Genomic DNA, 17,238 nt, shown 5'->3' with positions numbered 1-17,238 from the left:
ATTTCGAAATATTTTTTTTTGGCCCCATAAGCGATTTTCGGCCCATTCATTTTTTTTACGGGAACGCTCGCTGTGATGTCATCGACTTCGGGGGGGTGGCGTTTTCTTTGCCGAAAATTCATTTTCAATTTATCCTAGGTGTGTGCCAATTTTGGTGAGTTTTCGGGTATGTAGCGGGGGTCAAATTTGCGATCTACGGATCCGTTAGAAACGGGAAGAATAATAATAATTAAAGCCGCAAGCGGCGTTGTATGGCCCGCAGACGCAACCCGCCTTCCACGCCCAATTCTACGCACCACCGCCCTCACCGCCCTCACCGCCCTCACCGCCCACTTTTGATGAAGGCTAGTCAAAACTGCATATGCTAATTATGCTAACTATGCTAGCTATGCTAATGTGGCTAAAAGTGCTAGCATAGCGATCAGCATCATCAACTGACTCAGAAAAACACATTACCTAAAATGCTACTTATGCTAACTATGCTAGCTATGCTAATGTGGCTAATAGTGCTAGCATAGCGATCAGCATCATCAACTGACTCAGAAAAACACATTACCTAAAATGCTAATTATGCTAATTATGCTAACTATGCTAATGTGGCTAAAAGTGCTAGCATAGCGATCAGCATCATCAACTGACTCAGAAAAACACATTACCTAAAATGCTACTTATGCTAACTATGCTAGCTATGCTAATGTGGCTAATAGTGCTAGCATAGCGATCAGCATCATCAACTGACTCAGAAAAACACATTACCTAAAATGCTAATTATGCTAATTATGCTAACTATGCTAATGTGGCTAAAAGTGCTAGCATAGCGATCAGCATCATCAACTGACTCAGAAAAACACATTACCTAAAATGGTAATTATGCTAACTATGCTAGCTATGCTAATGTGGCTAAAAGTGCTAGCATAGCGATCAGCATCATCAACTTACTCAGAAAAACACATTACCTAAAATGCTAATTATGCTAACTATGCTAGCTATGCTAATGGGGCTAAAAGTGCTAGCATAGCGATCAGCATTATCAACTGACTCAGAAAAACACATTCCTCCATTGGTGAGAGCTATGTCATAATTTGATAAAAAAAACACTTTTTCCAAAATGGCGGCTTTTCTGTTGATTTTATCTCCATAGCAACCATTTTGTGTTTTGGTCCCCTCGAGAGGACGAACAGATTGACGTCAGTTTCGGACAAATCGGTAAAAGTAAAATTTTTGTTGTCTTTAGCAACAGTGGTTTCATGGTAACCACGCCCACATTCCTCATATGTCCATATCCAGTGTTTTTCAATGTATTCAGTTTCAGGCATTAATGCATGCATTCAATTTTCACTGTATTGTATTGAAATGCATGGGAGTTATAACAGTGCGCCACTTTGCTAGCTTGCCACGCGCACGCCGTTCAAAATCTACAACTTTTAATTCCAACATTTTCTCCACAGTAGCTTGCCATTGATGCCCAAAAAGTTTCGAGACGATCGATAAAAATTCCAACGACAAGTTTACGTTTGAATCCAATGGCAAAGGTGTTTTTTATAGAAAATTCAAGATGGCCGCCTTTTCCCGAGGTCAAAGGTCGACGAAACTCCAGAGGTAATTGTAGACTTATGCTACGGACATGCGAGTCAAATTTCGTGAAAATCGCTCAAAAAAAAGTTCCTTTTTCCATATTGTGTAAAAACGCGAAAATCTCAAAATGGCAGATTTTGGCACAAAATGTCCGCCAAACCGTAGGTCGTGTCGCCATCACGTAATGATTTCAAAACTTTGTTTGGATATACCCGACAAAGTTATCTGGGTTTCGTTAGCCAATTCTTAAAAAAAAAATCAGAATTTTTTTTTTTTAGCCGAGTCAGCACTTTTTTTTGCGATCGTTTTTTGATTACCACGGCCACATTCCTTTATCGATTTTGTCGTATGTGACATTATTTTGTTCAGTGTGGGCCAGGGAATCGCATATTTCAGTTTCAGGCTATTCCGATATAATATGAGCGAGCTAGCTAAAATGGCGACGTTTGCGAATTCGCCACGCGCACGCGTTTCAAATTCTACAACTTCTAATTCCAACATTTTGTCCACAGTAGCTTGCCATTGATGCCCGAGTAGTTTCAAAAAGATCGATAAAAATCCCTAGGACGAGTTTTCGTTTGTATCCGTTACTAAAGGTGCTTTTTTATGAAAATTCAAGATGGCCGCCCCTTCCCAAGGTCAAAGGTCAACAAAACTTCTTTGGCAGTTGTAGAATCGTGTTAGTGGCACGTGTATGCAATTTCGTGAAAATCGCTTGAACAAAAGTGTTGTTTTCCCATATTGTGAAAAAACACGAAAATCGCCATTTCTCTGAGTTCGCCACAAAATGGCCGCCAAGCCGTAGGTCGTGTGGCCATCCCATAATGATTTCAAAACTTCTTTAGGATATCTCCAACACCCGTGTTTTGGTTTCGTAACTGTATCTTGAAAAAAAAAAATCGGCTCCATTTGAGATTTCGGCCCCATTCATTTTTTTTACGGTTTTGCCGACTGTGAGGTCATCGGGTTTGGGGGGGGGGCGTTCACTTCGCCGAAAATTCATTTTGAATTTATCCTAGGTGTGTGCCAATTTTGGTGAGTTTTCGAGTATGTGGCGGGGGTCAAATTTGAGCTCAAAGACGCAGTAAGAAAGAAGAAACGTAATAATAATAATAATTAAAGCCGCAAGCGGCGTTGTATGGCCCGCAGACGCAACCCGCCTTCCACGCCCAACTCTACGCACCACCGCTGCCCTTACAGCCCGCAAATTAAAAGCTAGTCAAAGCTGGATTTGCTAATTATGCTAACAATGCTAACTATGCTAAAGTGGCTAAAAGTGCTAGCATTGCGATCAGCATCATCAACTGACTCAGAAAAACACATTACCTAAAATGCTAATTATGCTAACTATGCTAGCTATGCTAATGTGGCTAAAAGTGCTACCATAGCAATCAGCATCATCAACTGACTGAGAAAAACACATTATCTAAAATGCTAATTATGCTAACTATGCTAGCTATGCTAATGTGGCTGAAAGTGCTAGCATTGTGATCAGCATCATCAATTGACTCAGAAAAACACATTCCTCCATTGGTGAGAGCTATGTGTCATAAGTTGATAAATAACCCACTTTTTCCAAAATGGCGGCTTTTCTGTTGATTTTATCTCCATAGCAACCATTTTATGTTTTGGTCCCCTCGGGATGACGAACAGATTGACGTCAGTTTCGGACAAATCGGTAAAAGTAAACTTTTTGTTGTCCTTAGCAACAGTGGTTTTATGCTAACCACGCCCACATTCCTTATATGTCCATATCCAGTGTTTTTCAATGTATTCAGTTTCAGGCATTAATGCATGCATTCAATTTTCACTGTATTGTATTGAAATGCATGGGAGTTATAACAGTGCGCCACTTTGCTAGCTTGCCACGCGCACGCCGTTCAAAATCTACAACTTCTAATTCCAACATTTTTTACACAGTAGCTTGCCATTGATGCCCAAAAAGTTTGGAGACTATCGATAAAAATTCCAACGACAAGTTTACGTTTGAATTAGGTGGTTAAGGTGTTTTTTATAGAAAATTCAAGATGGCCGCCTTTTCCCGAGGTCAAAGGTCGACGAAACTCCAGAGGTGATTGAAGACTTATGCTAGGGACATGCGAGTAAAATTTCGTGAAAATCGCTCGAAAAAAAGTTCATTTTTCCATATCGTGTAAAAACGCGAAAAACGCAAAATGGCAGATTTTGGCACAAAATGGCCGCCAAACCGTAGGTCGTGTCGCCATCACGTAATGATTTCAAAACTTTCTTTGGATATACCCGACAAAGTTATCTGGGTTTCGATAGCCGATTCTTAAAAATAAAATCCGAAATTTTTTTTTTTTGCCGAGTCAGCACTTTTTTTTGCGACGGTTTTTTGTTTACCACGGCCACATTCCTTTATCGATTTTGTCGTATGTGACATCGTTTTGTTCAGTGTGGGCCAGGGTATCGCATATTTCAGTTTCAGGCTATTCCGATAAAATATGTGCGAGCTAGCTAAAATGGCGACGGTTGCGAATTCGCCACGCGCACGCGTTTCAAATTCTACAACTTCTAATTCCAACATTTTGTCCACAGTAGCTTGCCATTGATGCCCGAGAAGTTTCAAAAAGATCGATAAAAATCCCTAGGACGAGTTTTCGTTTGTATCCGTTACTAAAGGTGCTTTTTTATGAAAATTCAAGATGGCCGCCCCTTCCCAAGGTCAAAGGTCAACAAAACTTCTTTGGTTATTGTAGAATCATGGTCTTGGCATGTGTGTGCAATTTCGTGAAAATCGCTTAAACAAAAGTGTCGTTTTCCCATATTGTCAAAAAACACGAAAATCGCCATTTCTCTGAGTTGGCCACAAAATGGCCGCCAAGCCGTAGGTCGTGTGGCCATCCCATAATGATTTCAAAACTTCTTTGGGATATCTCCAACACGCGTGTTTTGGTTTCGTTGCTCTAATTTGAAATAATTTTTTTTGGCCCCATAAGCGATTTTCGGCCCATTCATTTTTTTTACGGGACCGCTCGCTGTGATGTCATCGACTTCGGGGGGGTGACGTTCTCTTTGCCGAAAATTCATTTTTAATTTATCCCAGATGTGTGCCAATTTTGGTGAGTTTTCGGGTATGTGGCGGGGGTCAAAATTAAGCTCAAAGACGCCGTTAGTGTGCAAGAAGAATAATAATAATAATAATAATAATAATGAAACGAAGCAGAAACAATATAGAAGTTTTTGCAGTCAGGTGGCCTATGTATTTCAATGCGGCCTGTCTTTTACTATAGGCTGGGCATGTCTTTTTGGCTTTAAACCCGTTCTTTGAGGGCCTTTTGGGGCTTTTTTGGTTTTTTGTCGTCATTTTTGCGACTACAATTTTGACGTTTGTGCGTTGGTGTTGTGCGTGTGTGTGTGTATTTTTGTTGTGTTACACAATTGTCGTGTCGTTGTGTGCTTTGGGCGACTTTTGACCCCATTTTTTGGCGTTTTGACGCGTTTTTTTGACGTTTTGGACTTTTTGAGTGTTCGACCCTCGTACCAGTTACAATATGGTCCTTGCAGTCTATGACTGCTGCGGGCCATAATAATAATAATAATGAAACGAAGCAGAAACAATATAGAAGTTTTTGCAGTCAGGTGGCCTATGTATTTCAATGCGGCCTGTCTTTTACTATAGGCTGGGCATGTCTTTTTGGCTTTAAACCCGTTCTTTGAGGGCTTTTTGGGGCTTTTTTGTGTTTTTGTCGTCATTTTTGCGACTACAAATTTGTCGTTTGTGTGGGGGTGTTGTGCGTGTGTGTGTGTATTTTTGTTGCGTTACACAATTGTCGTCTCGTTGTGTGCTTTGGGCGACTTTTGACCCCATTTTTTGGCGTTTTGACGCGTTTTTTTGACGTTTTGGACTTTTTGAGTGTTCGACCCTCGTACCAGTTACAATATGGTCCTTGCAGTCTATGACTGCTGCGGGCCATAATAATAATGAAACGAAGCAGAAACAATAGAGAAGTTTTTGCAGTCAGGTGGCCTATGTATTTCAATGCGGCCTGTCTTTTACTATAGGCTGGGCATGTCTTTTTGGCTTTAAACCCGTCTTTTGAGGGCTTTTTTGGGCTTTTTCGTGTTATTGTCGTCATTTTTGCGATTACAAATTTGACGTTTTTGCGTTGGTGTTGTGCGTGTGTGTGTGTATTTTTGTTGTGTTACACAATTGTCGTGTCGTTTTGTGCTTTGGGCGACTTTTGACCCCATTTTTTGGCGTTTTGACGCGTTTTTTTTGACGTTTTGGACTTTTTGAGTGTTCGACCCTCGTACCAGTTACAATATGGTCCTTGCACTCTGTGAGTGCTGCGGGCCATAATAATAATTAAAGCCGCAAGCGGCGTTGTATGGCCCGCAGACGCAACCCGCCTCCACGCCCAACTCTACGCACCACCGCTGACCTCACCGCCCTCACAGCCCGCAAATTAAAAGCTAGTCAAGGCTGGATTTGCTAATTATGCTAACTATGCTAACTATGCTAATGTGGCTAAAAGTGCTAGCATAGCGATCAGCATCATTAACCGACACAGAAAAACACATCACCTAAAATGCTAATTATGCTAACTATGCTAGCAATGCTAATGTGGCTAAAAGTGCTAGCATAGCGATCAGCATCAACTGACTCAGAAAAACACATTACCTAAAATGCTAATTATGCTAACTATGCTAGCTATGCTAATGTGGCTAAAAGTGCTAGCATAGCGATCAGCATCATCAACTGACTCAGAAAAACACATTACCTAAAATGCTAATTATGCTAACTATGCTAGTAATGCTAATATAGCTAAAATTGCTAGCATAGCGATCTGCATCATCAACTGACTCAGAAAAACACATTCCTCCATTGGTGAGAGCTACATGTCACAAGTTGATAAAAAACCTACTTTTTCCAAAATGGCGGCTTTTCTGTTGATTTTTTCTCCATAGCAACCATTTTATGTTTTGGTACCCTCGGGAGGACGAACAGATTGACGTCAGTTTCGGAATAATCGGTAAAAGTAAAGTTTTTGTTGTCCTTAGCAACAGTGGTTTTATGCTAACCACGCCCAAATTCCTTATATGTCCATATCCAGTGTTTTTCAATGTATGCAGTTTCAGGCATTATTGCATGCATTCAAATTTCACAATAGTCCATTGAAAAACATAGGAGTTATAACAGTGCGCCACTTTGCTAGCTCGCCACGCGCACGCCGTTTAAAATCTACAACTTCTAATTCCAACATTTTTTCCACAGTAGCTTGCCATTGATGCCCAAAAAGTTTCGAGACGATCGCTGAAAATTCCAACGACAAGTTTACGTTTGAATCTGGTGGTAAAGGTGTTTTTTATAGAAAATTCAAGATGGCCGCCTTTTCCCGAGGTCAAAGGTCGACGAAACTCCAGAGTTGAATGTAGACTTACGCTAGGGACATGTGCGTCAAATTTCGTGAAAATCGCTCGAAAAAAAGTTCATTTTTCTATATTGTGTAAAAACGCGAAAAACTCAAAATGGCAGATTTTGGCACAAAATGGCCGCCAAACCGTAGGTCGTGTCGCCATCACGTAATGATTTCAAAACTTTCTTTGGATATACCCGACAAAGTTATCTGGGTTTCGTTAGCCGATTCTTAAAAATAAAATCCGAAAAAATTGTTTTTTGCCGAGTCAGCACTTTTTTTTGCGATCATTTTTTGTTTACCACGGCCACATTCCTTTATCGATTTTGTCGTATGTGACATCGTTTTGTTCAGTGTGGGCCAGGGTATCGCATATTTCAGTTTAAGGCTATTTCGATAAAATATTTGCGAGCTAGCTAAAATGGCGACGGTTGCGAATTCGCCACGCGCACGCGTTTCAAATTCTACAACTTCTAATTCCAACATTTTGTCCACAGTAGCTTGCCATTGATGCCCGAGAAGTTTCAAAAAGATCGATAAAAATCCCTAGGACGAGTTTTCGTTTGTATCCGTTACTAAAGGTGCTTTTTTATGAAAATTCAAGATGGCCGCCCTTTGCCAAGGTCAAAGGTCAACAAAACTTCTTTGGTAGTTGTATAATCGTGTTTGTGGCATGAGTGTGCAATTTCGTGAAAATCGCTTAAACAAAAGTATCGTTTTCCCATATTGTCAAAAAACACGAAAATCGCCATTTCTCTGAGTTCGCCACAAAATGGCCGCCAAGCCGTAAGTCGTGTGGCCATCCCATAATGATTTCATAACTTCTTTGGGATATTTCCAACACGCGTGTTTTGGTTTTGTAACTGTATTTCAAAATTTTTTTTTTTGGCCCCATAAGCGATTTTCGGCCCATTCATTTTTTTCACGGGAACGCTTGCCGTGATGTCATCGACCTCGGGGGGGTGACGTTCTTTTTGCCGAAAATTCATTTTCAATTTATCCCAGATGTGTGCCAATTTTGGTGAGTTTTCGGGTATGTGGCGGGGGTCAAATTTGAGCTCAAAGTGGAAGAAAGAAAGTAGAAGAAAAATAATAATAATAAAGCTGCAAGCGGCGTTGTATGGCCCGCAGACGCAACCCACCATCACGGCCAACTCTACGCATGACCGCCGTCCTCACCTTCCTCACCGACCACAAATGAAAAGCTAGTCAAGGCTGGATTTGCTAATTATGCTAACTATGCTAACTATGCTAATGTGGCTAAAAGTGCTAGCATAGCGATCAGCATCATCAACTGACTCAGAAAAACACATTTCCTAAAATGATAATTGTGCTAACTATGCTAGCTATGCTAATGTGGCTAAAAGTGCTAGCATAGCGATCAGCATCATCAACTGACTCAGGAAAACACATTTCCTAAAATGCTAATTGTGCTAACTATGCTAGCTATGCTAATGTGGCTAAAAGTGCTAGCGTAGCGATCAGCATCATCAACTGACTCAGAAAAACACATTACATAAAATGCTAATTATGCTAACTATGCAAGTTATGCTAACATAGCTAAAAGTGCTAGCATAGCGATCAGCATCATCAACTGACTCAGAAAAACACATTCCTCCATTGGTGAGAGCTATATGTCATAAGTTGATAAAAAAAAAACACTTTTTCCAAAATGGCGGCTATTCTGTTGATTTTATCTCCATAGCAACCATTTTGTGTTTTGGTCCCCTCGAGTGGACGAACAGATTGACGTCAGTTTCGGACAAATCGGTAAAAGAAAAATTTTTGTTTTTCTTAACAACAGGGGTTTTATGCTAACCACGCCCACATTCCCTATATGTCCATATCCAGTGTTTTTCAATGTATTCAGTTTCAGGCATTTATGCATGCATTCAATTTTCACTGTATTGTATTGAAATGCATGGGAGTTATAACAGTGCGCCACTTTGCTAGCTCGCCACGCGCACGCCGTTCAAAATCTACAACTTCTAATTCCAACATTTTTTCCACAGTAGCTTGCCATTGATGCCCAAAATGTTTCGAGACAATCGATGAAAATTCCAACGACAAGTTTACGTTTGAATCTGGTGGTAAATGTGTTTTTTATAGAAAATTCAAGATGGCCGCCTTTTCCCGAGGTCAAAAGTCGACGAAACTCCAGAGGTGATTGTAGACTTATGCTAGGGACATGCCCGTCAAATTTCATGAAAATCGCTCGAAAAAAAGTTCATTTTTCCATATTGTGTAAAAACGCGAAAAACTCAAAATGGCAGATTTTGGCACAAAATGGCCGCCAAACCGTAGGTCGTGTCGCCATCACATAATGATTTCAAAACTTTCTTTGGATATACCCGACAAAGTTATCTGGGTTTCATTAGCCGATTCTTAAAAATAAAATCCGAAAAAAAATTTTTGCCGCGTCAGCACTTTTTTTTGCAATCGTTTTTTGTCTCCCACGGCCACATTCCTTTATCAATTTTGTCGTATGTGACATCGTTTTGTTCAGTGTGGGCCAGGGTATCGCATATTTCAGTTTCAGGACATTCCGATAAAATATGTGCGAGCTAGCTAAAACGGCGACGGTTGCGAATTCGCCACGCGCACGCGTTTCAAATTCTACAACTTATAATTCCATCATTTTGTCTACAGTAGCTTACCATTGATGCCCGAGAAGTTTCAAAAAGATCGATAAAAATCCCTAGGACGAGTTTTCGTTTGTATCCGTTACTAAAGGTGCTTTTTTTTTGAAAATTCAAGATGGCCGCCCCTTGCCAAGGTCAAAGGTCAACAAAACTTCTTTGGTTATTGTAGAATCGTGTTTGTGGCATGTGTATGCAATTTCGTGAAAATCGCTTAAACAAAAGTGTCGTTTTCCCATATTGTGAAAAAACACGAAAATCGCCATTTCTCTAAGTTCGCCACAAAATGGCCGCCAACCCGTAGGTCGTGTGGCCATCCCATAATGATTTCATAACTTCTTTGGGATATCTCCAACACGTATGTTTTGGTTTCGTAACTGTATTTCAAAATATTTTTTTTTGGCCCCATAAGCAATTTTCGGCCCATTCATTTTTTTTACGGGAACGCTCGCCGTGATGTCATCGACCTCGGGGGGGTGACGTTCTCTTTGCCGAAAATTCATTTTTAATTTATCCTAGGTGTGTGCCAATTTTGGTGAGTTTTCGGGTATGTGGCGGGGGTCAAATTTTCGCTCAAAACGTCCGTAACAAACAAGAAACGTAATAATAATAATAATAATAATGAAACAAAGCAGAAACAATATAGAAGTTTTTGCAGTCAGGTGGCCTATGTATTTCAATGCGGCCTGTCTTTTACTATAGGCTGGGCATGTGTTTTTGGCTTTAAACCCGTCATTTGAGGGCTTTTTGGGGCTTTTTTGTGTTTTTGTCGTCATTTTTGCGACTACAAATTTGTCGTTTGTGCGGGGGTGTTGTGCGTGTGTGTGCGTATTTTTGTTGCGTTACACAATTGTTGTGTTGTTGTGTGCTTTGGGCGACTTTTGACCCCATTTTTGGCGTTTTGATGCGTTTTTTTGACGTTTTGGACCTTTTTGAGTGTTCGACCCTCGTAGCAGTTACAATATGGTCCTTGCACTCTGTGAGTGCTGCGGGCCATAATAATAATGAAACAAAGCAGAAACAATATAGAAGTTTTTGCAGTCAGGTGGCCTATGTATTTCAATGCAGCCTGTCTTTTACTATAGGCTGGGCATGTCTTTTTGGCTTTAAACCCGTCTTTTGAGGGCTTTTTGGGGCTTTTTTGTGTTTTTGTCGTCATTTTTGCGACTACAATTTTAACGTTTGTGCGATGGTGTTGTGCGTGTGTGTGTTTATTTTTGTTGCGTTACACAATTGTCGTGTCGTTTTGTGCTTTGGGCGACTTTTGACCCCATTTTTTGGCGTTTTGACGCGTTTTTTTGACGTTTTGGACCTTTTTGAGTGTTCGACCCTCGTACCAGTTACAATATGGTCCTTGCAGTCTATGACTGCTGCGGGCCATAATAATAATGAAACGAAGCAGAAACAATATAGAAGTTTTTGCAGTCAGGTGGCCTATGTATTTCAATGCAGCCTGTCTTTTACTATAGGCTGGGCATGTCTTTTTGGCTTTAAACCCGTCTTTTGAGGGCTTTTTGGGGCTTTTTTGTGTTTTTGTCGTCATTTTTGCGACTACAATTTTAACGTTTGTGCGATGGTGTTGTGCGTGTGTGTGTTTATTTTTGTTGCGTTACACAATTGTCGTGTCGTTTTGTGCTTTGGGCGACTTTTGACCCCATTTTTTGGCGTTTTGACGCGTTTTTTTGACGTTTTGGACCTTTTTGAGTGTTCGACCCTCGTACCAGTTACAATATGGTCCTTGCAGTCTATGACTGCTGCGGGCCATAATTAAAGATTTGTCCGCGAGCCATATGTGACCATCAAAAGAGCCAAAAATGGCTCGCGAGCCATAGGTTCCCTACCCCTGTTTTAACCCCATACTCTTCGGCCTGATCCATGAGGTCCTCCAACCAAAATATTTGTAGCGTTCCAAGACCCTGCTTTAGGACTAGAGGAGATCTCTCACTTCAAGCCGTTGCTTCTCGTCTTTGGAACTCCCTCCCATTGTCGTTCCGTCAGATTGACCCTCATGAGTGTGTTAATCTCAGGCAAAGACATTTTACTCAGGAGAGCTTTTAGTTGATTTCTAGTACTTGCTTTATCATGTTTTACTGTGTTTTTTTAAATTATTATTATTGTATGTTTTGATTTGATTTTATGCTGCTTTTGTAAAGCACATTGTGAGTCTTTTGGGGGAAAGTGCTATATAAATAAAGATATTCTATTCTATTCAGTTTGGGATGCCATCCATACTGCCAAATCAGCATTAAACGCTTGTTAACGAGCATTTACATAGACTTTTTGATGGAAGTGTCTGCTTGAAAGTGCGTTGCTGCTGGTGGTTTTCACGTAGCTTAACATGAAGATCTGTGCAGTCAACGACCAGTTTTTTTTTTTTTACTCACAATAGGGGGTTTAGCTCACAAATTCAGAATTTCTGTGTACCTAGGTGTCCACCAAAAAGTACACGTATTGGCACAGAAGACAGAAAAAGGCACAAAGTGAATGAAGAGAAAGACACAGAGAAATGGTTAAAGGAGAAAGAGTCTGAGAGTACAGAGGAATTGCAGAAAGAGGAGGCAATGAAGAGAGACAGCAGGTCAACCCTGAAGATAAATGGCTCCCTGATGTGAAGACTTGTGTAGGCATAAACAAAAAGTCAGATTGGTGGTTCTGTCTTCCTGTTATGTTGATTGGATCCTTTGTCTTTGAATCATTCTTGTTCTCCAGTATGGAGACTCTAGAGGCTGGAAACCTCTGGTAAACTACAATAAGACTGGTCCTTTCTAGCTTAGAAATGTTTAAAAAGAAACAAACTCAGGTTAACCTTATGCAACATACAGACAGATGACACAAACAACTGGCAGAGAGCACACATGTCTTGTGTTGCGTTTCCTCTGTGTCAGTCTGATAACCTCCAGATGTCTGTTGCAGGACTCCGGGTGTGCAGACCTAAAAAATGTCCCTGCAGCATAGGGGGATGCCTGAGAGCACGAGCTGCCAGCTGGCTCTACCTGCCGGCAGGCTTCTGGAGCCCCCGGCACATTAGGGACATATGAACTCCCTCCTTATTGTGTATTTAAGCTCATACATGCACCCAAACTGGGACACACAGCCTGAACCAAACATTGGGACATATGTTCATGCATTATTTTCACACATGCCTGCATCAAGGCAAGCACACTCGATTTCCCACATTTGTACAAAGGCGAGGCTGCAGTCACAAAAACTGTACTCTTGTATACACATCAACAAAATAATTCCCGCATTCCTATCAAGAACATACTGCCTTTTCCCTGAAGCCCATAAGGAACCCTTGCACATTTCCTTTCTTCTCTTTTTCTCTCAGTTGTTGTCCCAATGCCATAGCCTGTCATCTGCCTTGCTGTTTGACAGTGACAATCACGTGTTGCCGCTGTGCTGATATCATCCACACGCAGGCTCACAGAGAGCAATATCTTCTCTTTGCTGTCTGTCTCACTGCTTCTCTTCTTTTTAATTTCTTCCAAAGTTTGAGCCTGACCAATCAAAAATGTCCACCTTGTTATCGCCGTGTCTTCATCAGCAGCAGGCAGATTACTGCACAGAGTGTCTATTCAGTCATTGTGTTTTTCTGCTGATGGCTGTGAGGGGAGATAAGGACTTTATCAAAACAGCAGAATCATGGGAGGAGCAAGGCTTTGGCACTTCCCTCTGAGACATATGAAGAATACACGTACAGACACTCGGTTAGGAATATTACCACTGGCTGGACACTTTGATAGGTTTACCTGGTAATGCAATCTGCCACAAACTGAATTTAAAACAAGTCATGAAAGACCCACTCCGATGGGTGTTTTTTAACATGTTCTTGTGGCATTTTTTTCATGAAGGGGGACATGTATATATGAAAAAGTAAGTCTAAAATTGCATTTGAGTGTTTTTTTTTTCAAACCGTTGTGAATCAGGAGCAGACGAATGCCTTTTGAAAATGACCGTAGTTGTGACACATAGCTACAACTAACAAGGACCCAAGCTCCATGCTCTGCTTCATTCTGATGCATAGATAGATAGATAGAGCACTTTGGTGAACCTTGTTCTGTTTAAAGTGCTTTATAAATAAAGTTGAGTTGAGAATACATAGACAAATCCAGAACTTTTTTGTTTTCCTCGTCTGAGCTGGCATCTGGCTCAACACTGTTGCCTGGCTGGCTCCAATATTGCTCACCACTTTTGTTGCACCAGTAATGTTACTTTGGTGGTGTGAGGGGCTGTAAGTTAGAAGTAGAGCATCTACATAGATGGTTGACAGGAAGTGGGGGGAAGAGTTGCTCCACTTGAACTCAGAGGCAAATTTCTAATGAACTTCTGCCTCTCTGCAGAAATTATGTCCTAGTTGCATGATTACAATTACACTGGTTATAATTACAAATAATCCTCAGAGTGGGACTTTAAGAATTAGTTGCTCCCTTTGATTTAATCACTAACAATCTGACAAGTTCAAATGTGCAAATCATATCATTTGAGAATAATATAAAAAAAAAAAAAAATACTTAGTTGCCATCTAATCTGTTAATTCTTTTGAAATCAAAATATTTTAAACGCACAGAGTCTGCATTTAAAAAAATTTGGTATTCAATTCAGTCACTGTCTTTGTCCTGAGCGCCATCAATGATCAAAGGCTTTTTTTTTTCTTTTTAAATATTGCATCAAGTCCACTTTCTCCTGCCCTCTTTGCTTCACATGACTAGATATTGACAGTGGTCACTTTTTATTCTGTTTTTGCCTGAAGTAGTGAGTAAATACAGGATATTCTCAAAAGGACAGACTGAGAAGCTCTTCCTGTTGCTTGGTTTTGGCTTCTTCTCTGGTGCCCATTGGTTTTGGTTACTTTAAGAGCCGTTTTATCTGCAGAACACATCTCGTCCTCCTATCAATTTGTGAGGCATCCTCAGTCTCCCTGTACCAGCATAAAGCTTCAGCCCTGACTGTTCAAAGATGCCACTTATCTGTGAATTATGAATGTTTTAAGTGTTGTTAAAGCTTCAGATAAAAAAAAAAATCCTTCCCTTTGCCAAAGCTTTTCTTATTATCAGCGCAGTTGTGGAGGAGATGACAGACAGTTTGCCTGCGCTCAGCTAGTGCTTTAGCACCTGTGCGACTGCGCCGTGTGCAGTCCAGGTGGGATTAGCGGCTGGATATTGACTGTGCTTCAGGTGACAGGGACATGCTGCTGGTGAAGTGAGCGTGCGCATGTATGGTGCAGACTCAACAAAAGGATTAGCTGGATTACAGCAATACAACCATATTACACCATAGAGGATCACACACCCTTCTAACCCTTTTTTCACCAGCCAAGATGAGGAAGAACACAATCTCCTCTCTGCAGCTCCTGCTGGAGGGATTCACAGCAGGGGGATTGTTTTTACATCCACACATTCCTGTATGGATCATCACCATATCTTTTTAAAGACTTCTGCCGTCTGGGACATATTTTACATTGAAATATTACACGTTGCTTACATTTTCAACAGTATGCACCCAAAAGACATACCCATCATGAAGATAGCATGTAGAGCTCCTCTGTTCTCATTAGACAGGTGCTGCAGAGCTTTTTATTTCAGCCTCAGTCAGGGCAGGTGTGTACATAATTTCTTTCTTCAGCAGGGAAAGCAGAGATAAGGGTGGGGATGGAAGCATGTCTACACAGAGACGCAAACAAAGGACAGCACCTCTGTGTAGCCTCAGGGAAGTCTCTCTCTCTCAGGTAGCAGTCGAGGGTCTGTGACAGTCTCAGGTGTCCTGCCAAGGGCTTTATGACAAGTGATGCAGCAGCATTCTTGAAGATGTTTATACCTGTCTTCTCCTCTGTCACTCACCGAACATTTTTTATTGGCCTTTTTATCAGAATGACACTTAGTATTTTACTTCACTTCAGGCAAGGGAGAAGACTGCAGTGTTATTTTCCAGCCAGTTGTGGTAAAAAAAAAAATAAAAGAAAAAAAAAAAAAAAAAAAAAAGTTTTCTTCAGAGGAAAATGTGTAAGATATAAAGTTATTCAATGTAGGATATGGCCTGATTTGTTTGTCTTTATTTTTTTTTTTTTCAGATGGGCATTGAAGAGATGCTGTCAAGAGTGTGGGACTCCCAGCCCAAGGTCATCAGGTTTTCACGGAAACATCAGAGAGGATCTTCCGCTAATGGGCTGAGGCGACAGAAAAGAGACTGGGTCATCCCACCCATCAATGTGCCAGAAAACTCCAGAGGACCCTTCCCTCACATGCTCGTCAGAGTGAGTGACATGCTTGCATCCATTCTTTGAAGACCACCCATTTGTTTTTGATGTGAGACATCACTACAAAACATTTAGACAGAACATGTTTTAGATTCAAGGATAAAAAAAAGTCATTCTTTTTTAAAGGCATTTATCCAGAAAAGTAAGTGGGGAGGAGAGACAGTAATGCTGCACAGGTACATCCTTTAATTCACCTACACTTGCTGTCAGGTGCACCTGGTGCGTACTGTTATGCTGGGATGAATGGGACCCTCAGACTTGTAAGCCAATATACCGGTTTGAGAACATTTGTTTGAAAAAACAATCAACAAAAGAAATTTTAACTTCCAATATCAGAATCCGCTTGATCATTTTTGGGCTCACAGGAACCAACCCAGCTACTGTTGGGCGAAGGTGGGGTACACCCTGAACACTTTGCCAGTTTTTGTTGCCAGATACACTTACACACGCACACCTAGGGGCAATTTAGAGACTCAAATTAACCAATGAAGCATGTTTTTGGACTGCGGGAGGAAGCCAGAGTGCCCGGAGAAAACCCAAGCATGCACGGGGAGGACATGCAAACTCTACACAGAAAGGTGCAAGCCGGGATTCAAAACAGGGCCTTCTCGCTGTGAGGTGGGAGCGCTAAGCACTGCGCCACCGCACAGCCCGAAATTGTACCTTGACTTAATAAACCTGGTAAAAAATATATCAGTCCGTTGAGAAATGTTCCTGTTTTCGAAACTGTCAACATTAGATACAAAAACAGACTTCTTTATTCAATTATTTTAAATATTTAGTGACAAAGCTGACATGTTTTTTCAAAAAATTGCTTTTATTTCTTCCTCAAACAACATCTTTAGTCATCCACATCAAAGAATTTGTGTTTGTAAATTAAAAGATTCATTCATTGTTTTCATTGGTGTTTCTTTTATGTTTGTGAAGATATGAAGAAACTAGCCTCGTCTGCATCTCTCACACTGATTAGTTTTTTTTTTTGTTTTGTCAGACACACAGGAAAGTGTGTAGTTGTCATGAAAATGCATTGATGGAAAAAAAGAAATGAACACACAGGGGCAAATTGTCCCTCTAGTTTAGCGATAGACCAAATTAGACTCAATAATAAGGCAGAAGCAGCAGAACTTGATGTTCTGAAACCGTTTTATTCTGAAACATAGTTTCCAGCACAACTTGAAGAAGTGACAAAATGGATGAAAGCACAGCAGATCAAACCTCAGTAAATATGTGTGAAATACAGATCAATAAAATAAACAATCAAAAAGAAGGATCACGTATTTACACCATGTAAAACCAACATTGTTTTGTGTCTGCAGACCAGCAGTAGTTCATTAATACCCTTCTGAGTTGTGGGCGAGACATTTGCATGGAGCAACCCCGACCCCCCTTC

General features: G+C 40.8%; 1 protein-coding gene across 7 annotated transcripts in view; it reads left to right on the top strand.

Annotated features, from left to right (window-relative positions):
• The window catches only part of cdh4 (cadherin 4, type 1, R-cadherin (retinal)), a 263,491-nt gene that overhangs the window by 166,904 nt on the left and 79,349 nt on the right, over nt 1-17,238 (top strand). For all 7 annotated transcript variants that reach the window (XM_004069077.5, XM_020703448.3, XM_078947557.1 and 4 more), the window contains one exon: nt 15,663-15,845. In XM_004069077.5, the coding sequence (XP_004069125.1) occupies nt 15,663-15,845 (183 nt within the window). The remainder of the gene's footprint in view (nt 1-15,662; nt 15,846-17,238) is intronic.

Source organism: Oryzias latipes, chromosome 5 (genome assembly GCF_053564925.1).
Source record: "Oryzias latipes strain Hd-rR chromosome 5, Olatipes_Hd-rR_3.1".
NCBI classification, from domain to species: domain Eukaryota; kingdom Metazoa; phylum Chordata; class Actinopteri; order Beloniformes; family Adrianichthyidae; genus Oryzias; species Oryzias latipes.
This window is presented reverse-complemented; position numbering and strand designations above follow the sequence as displayed.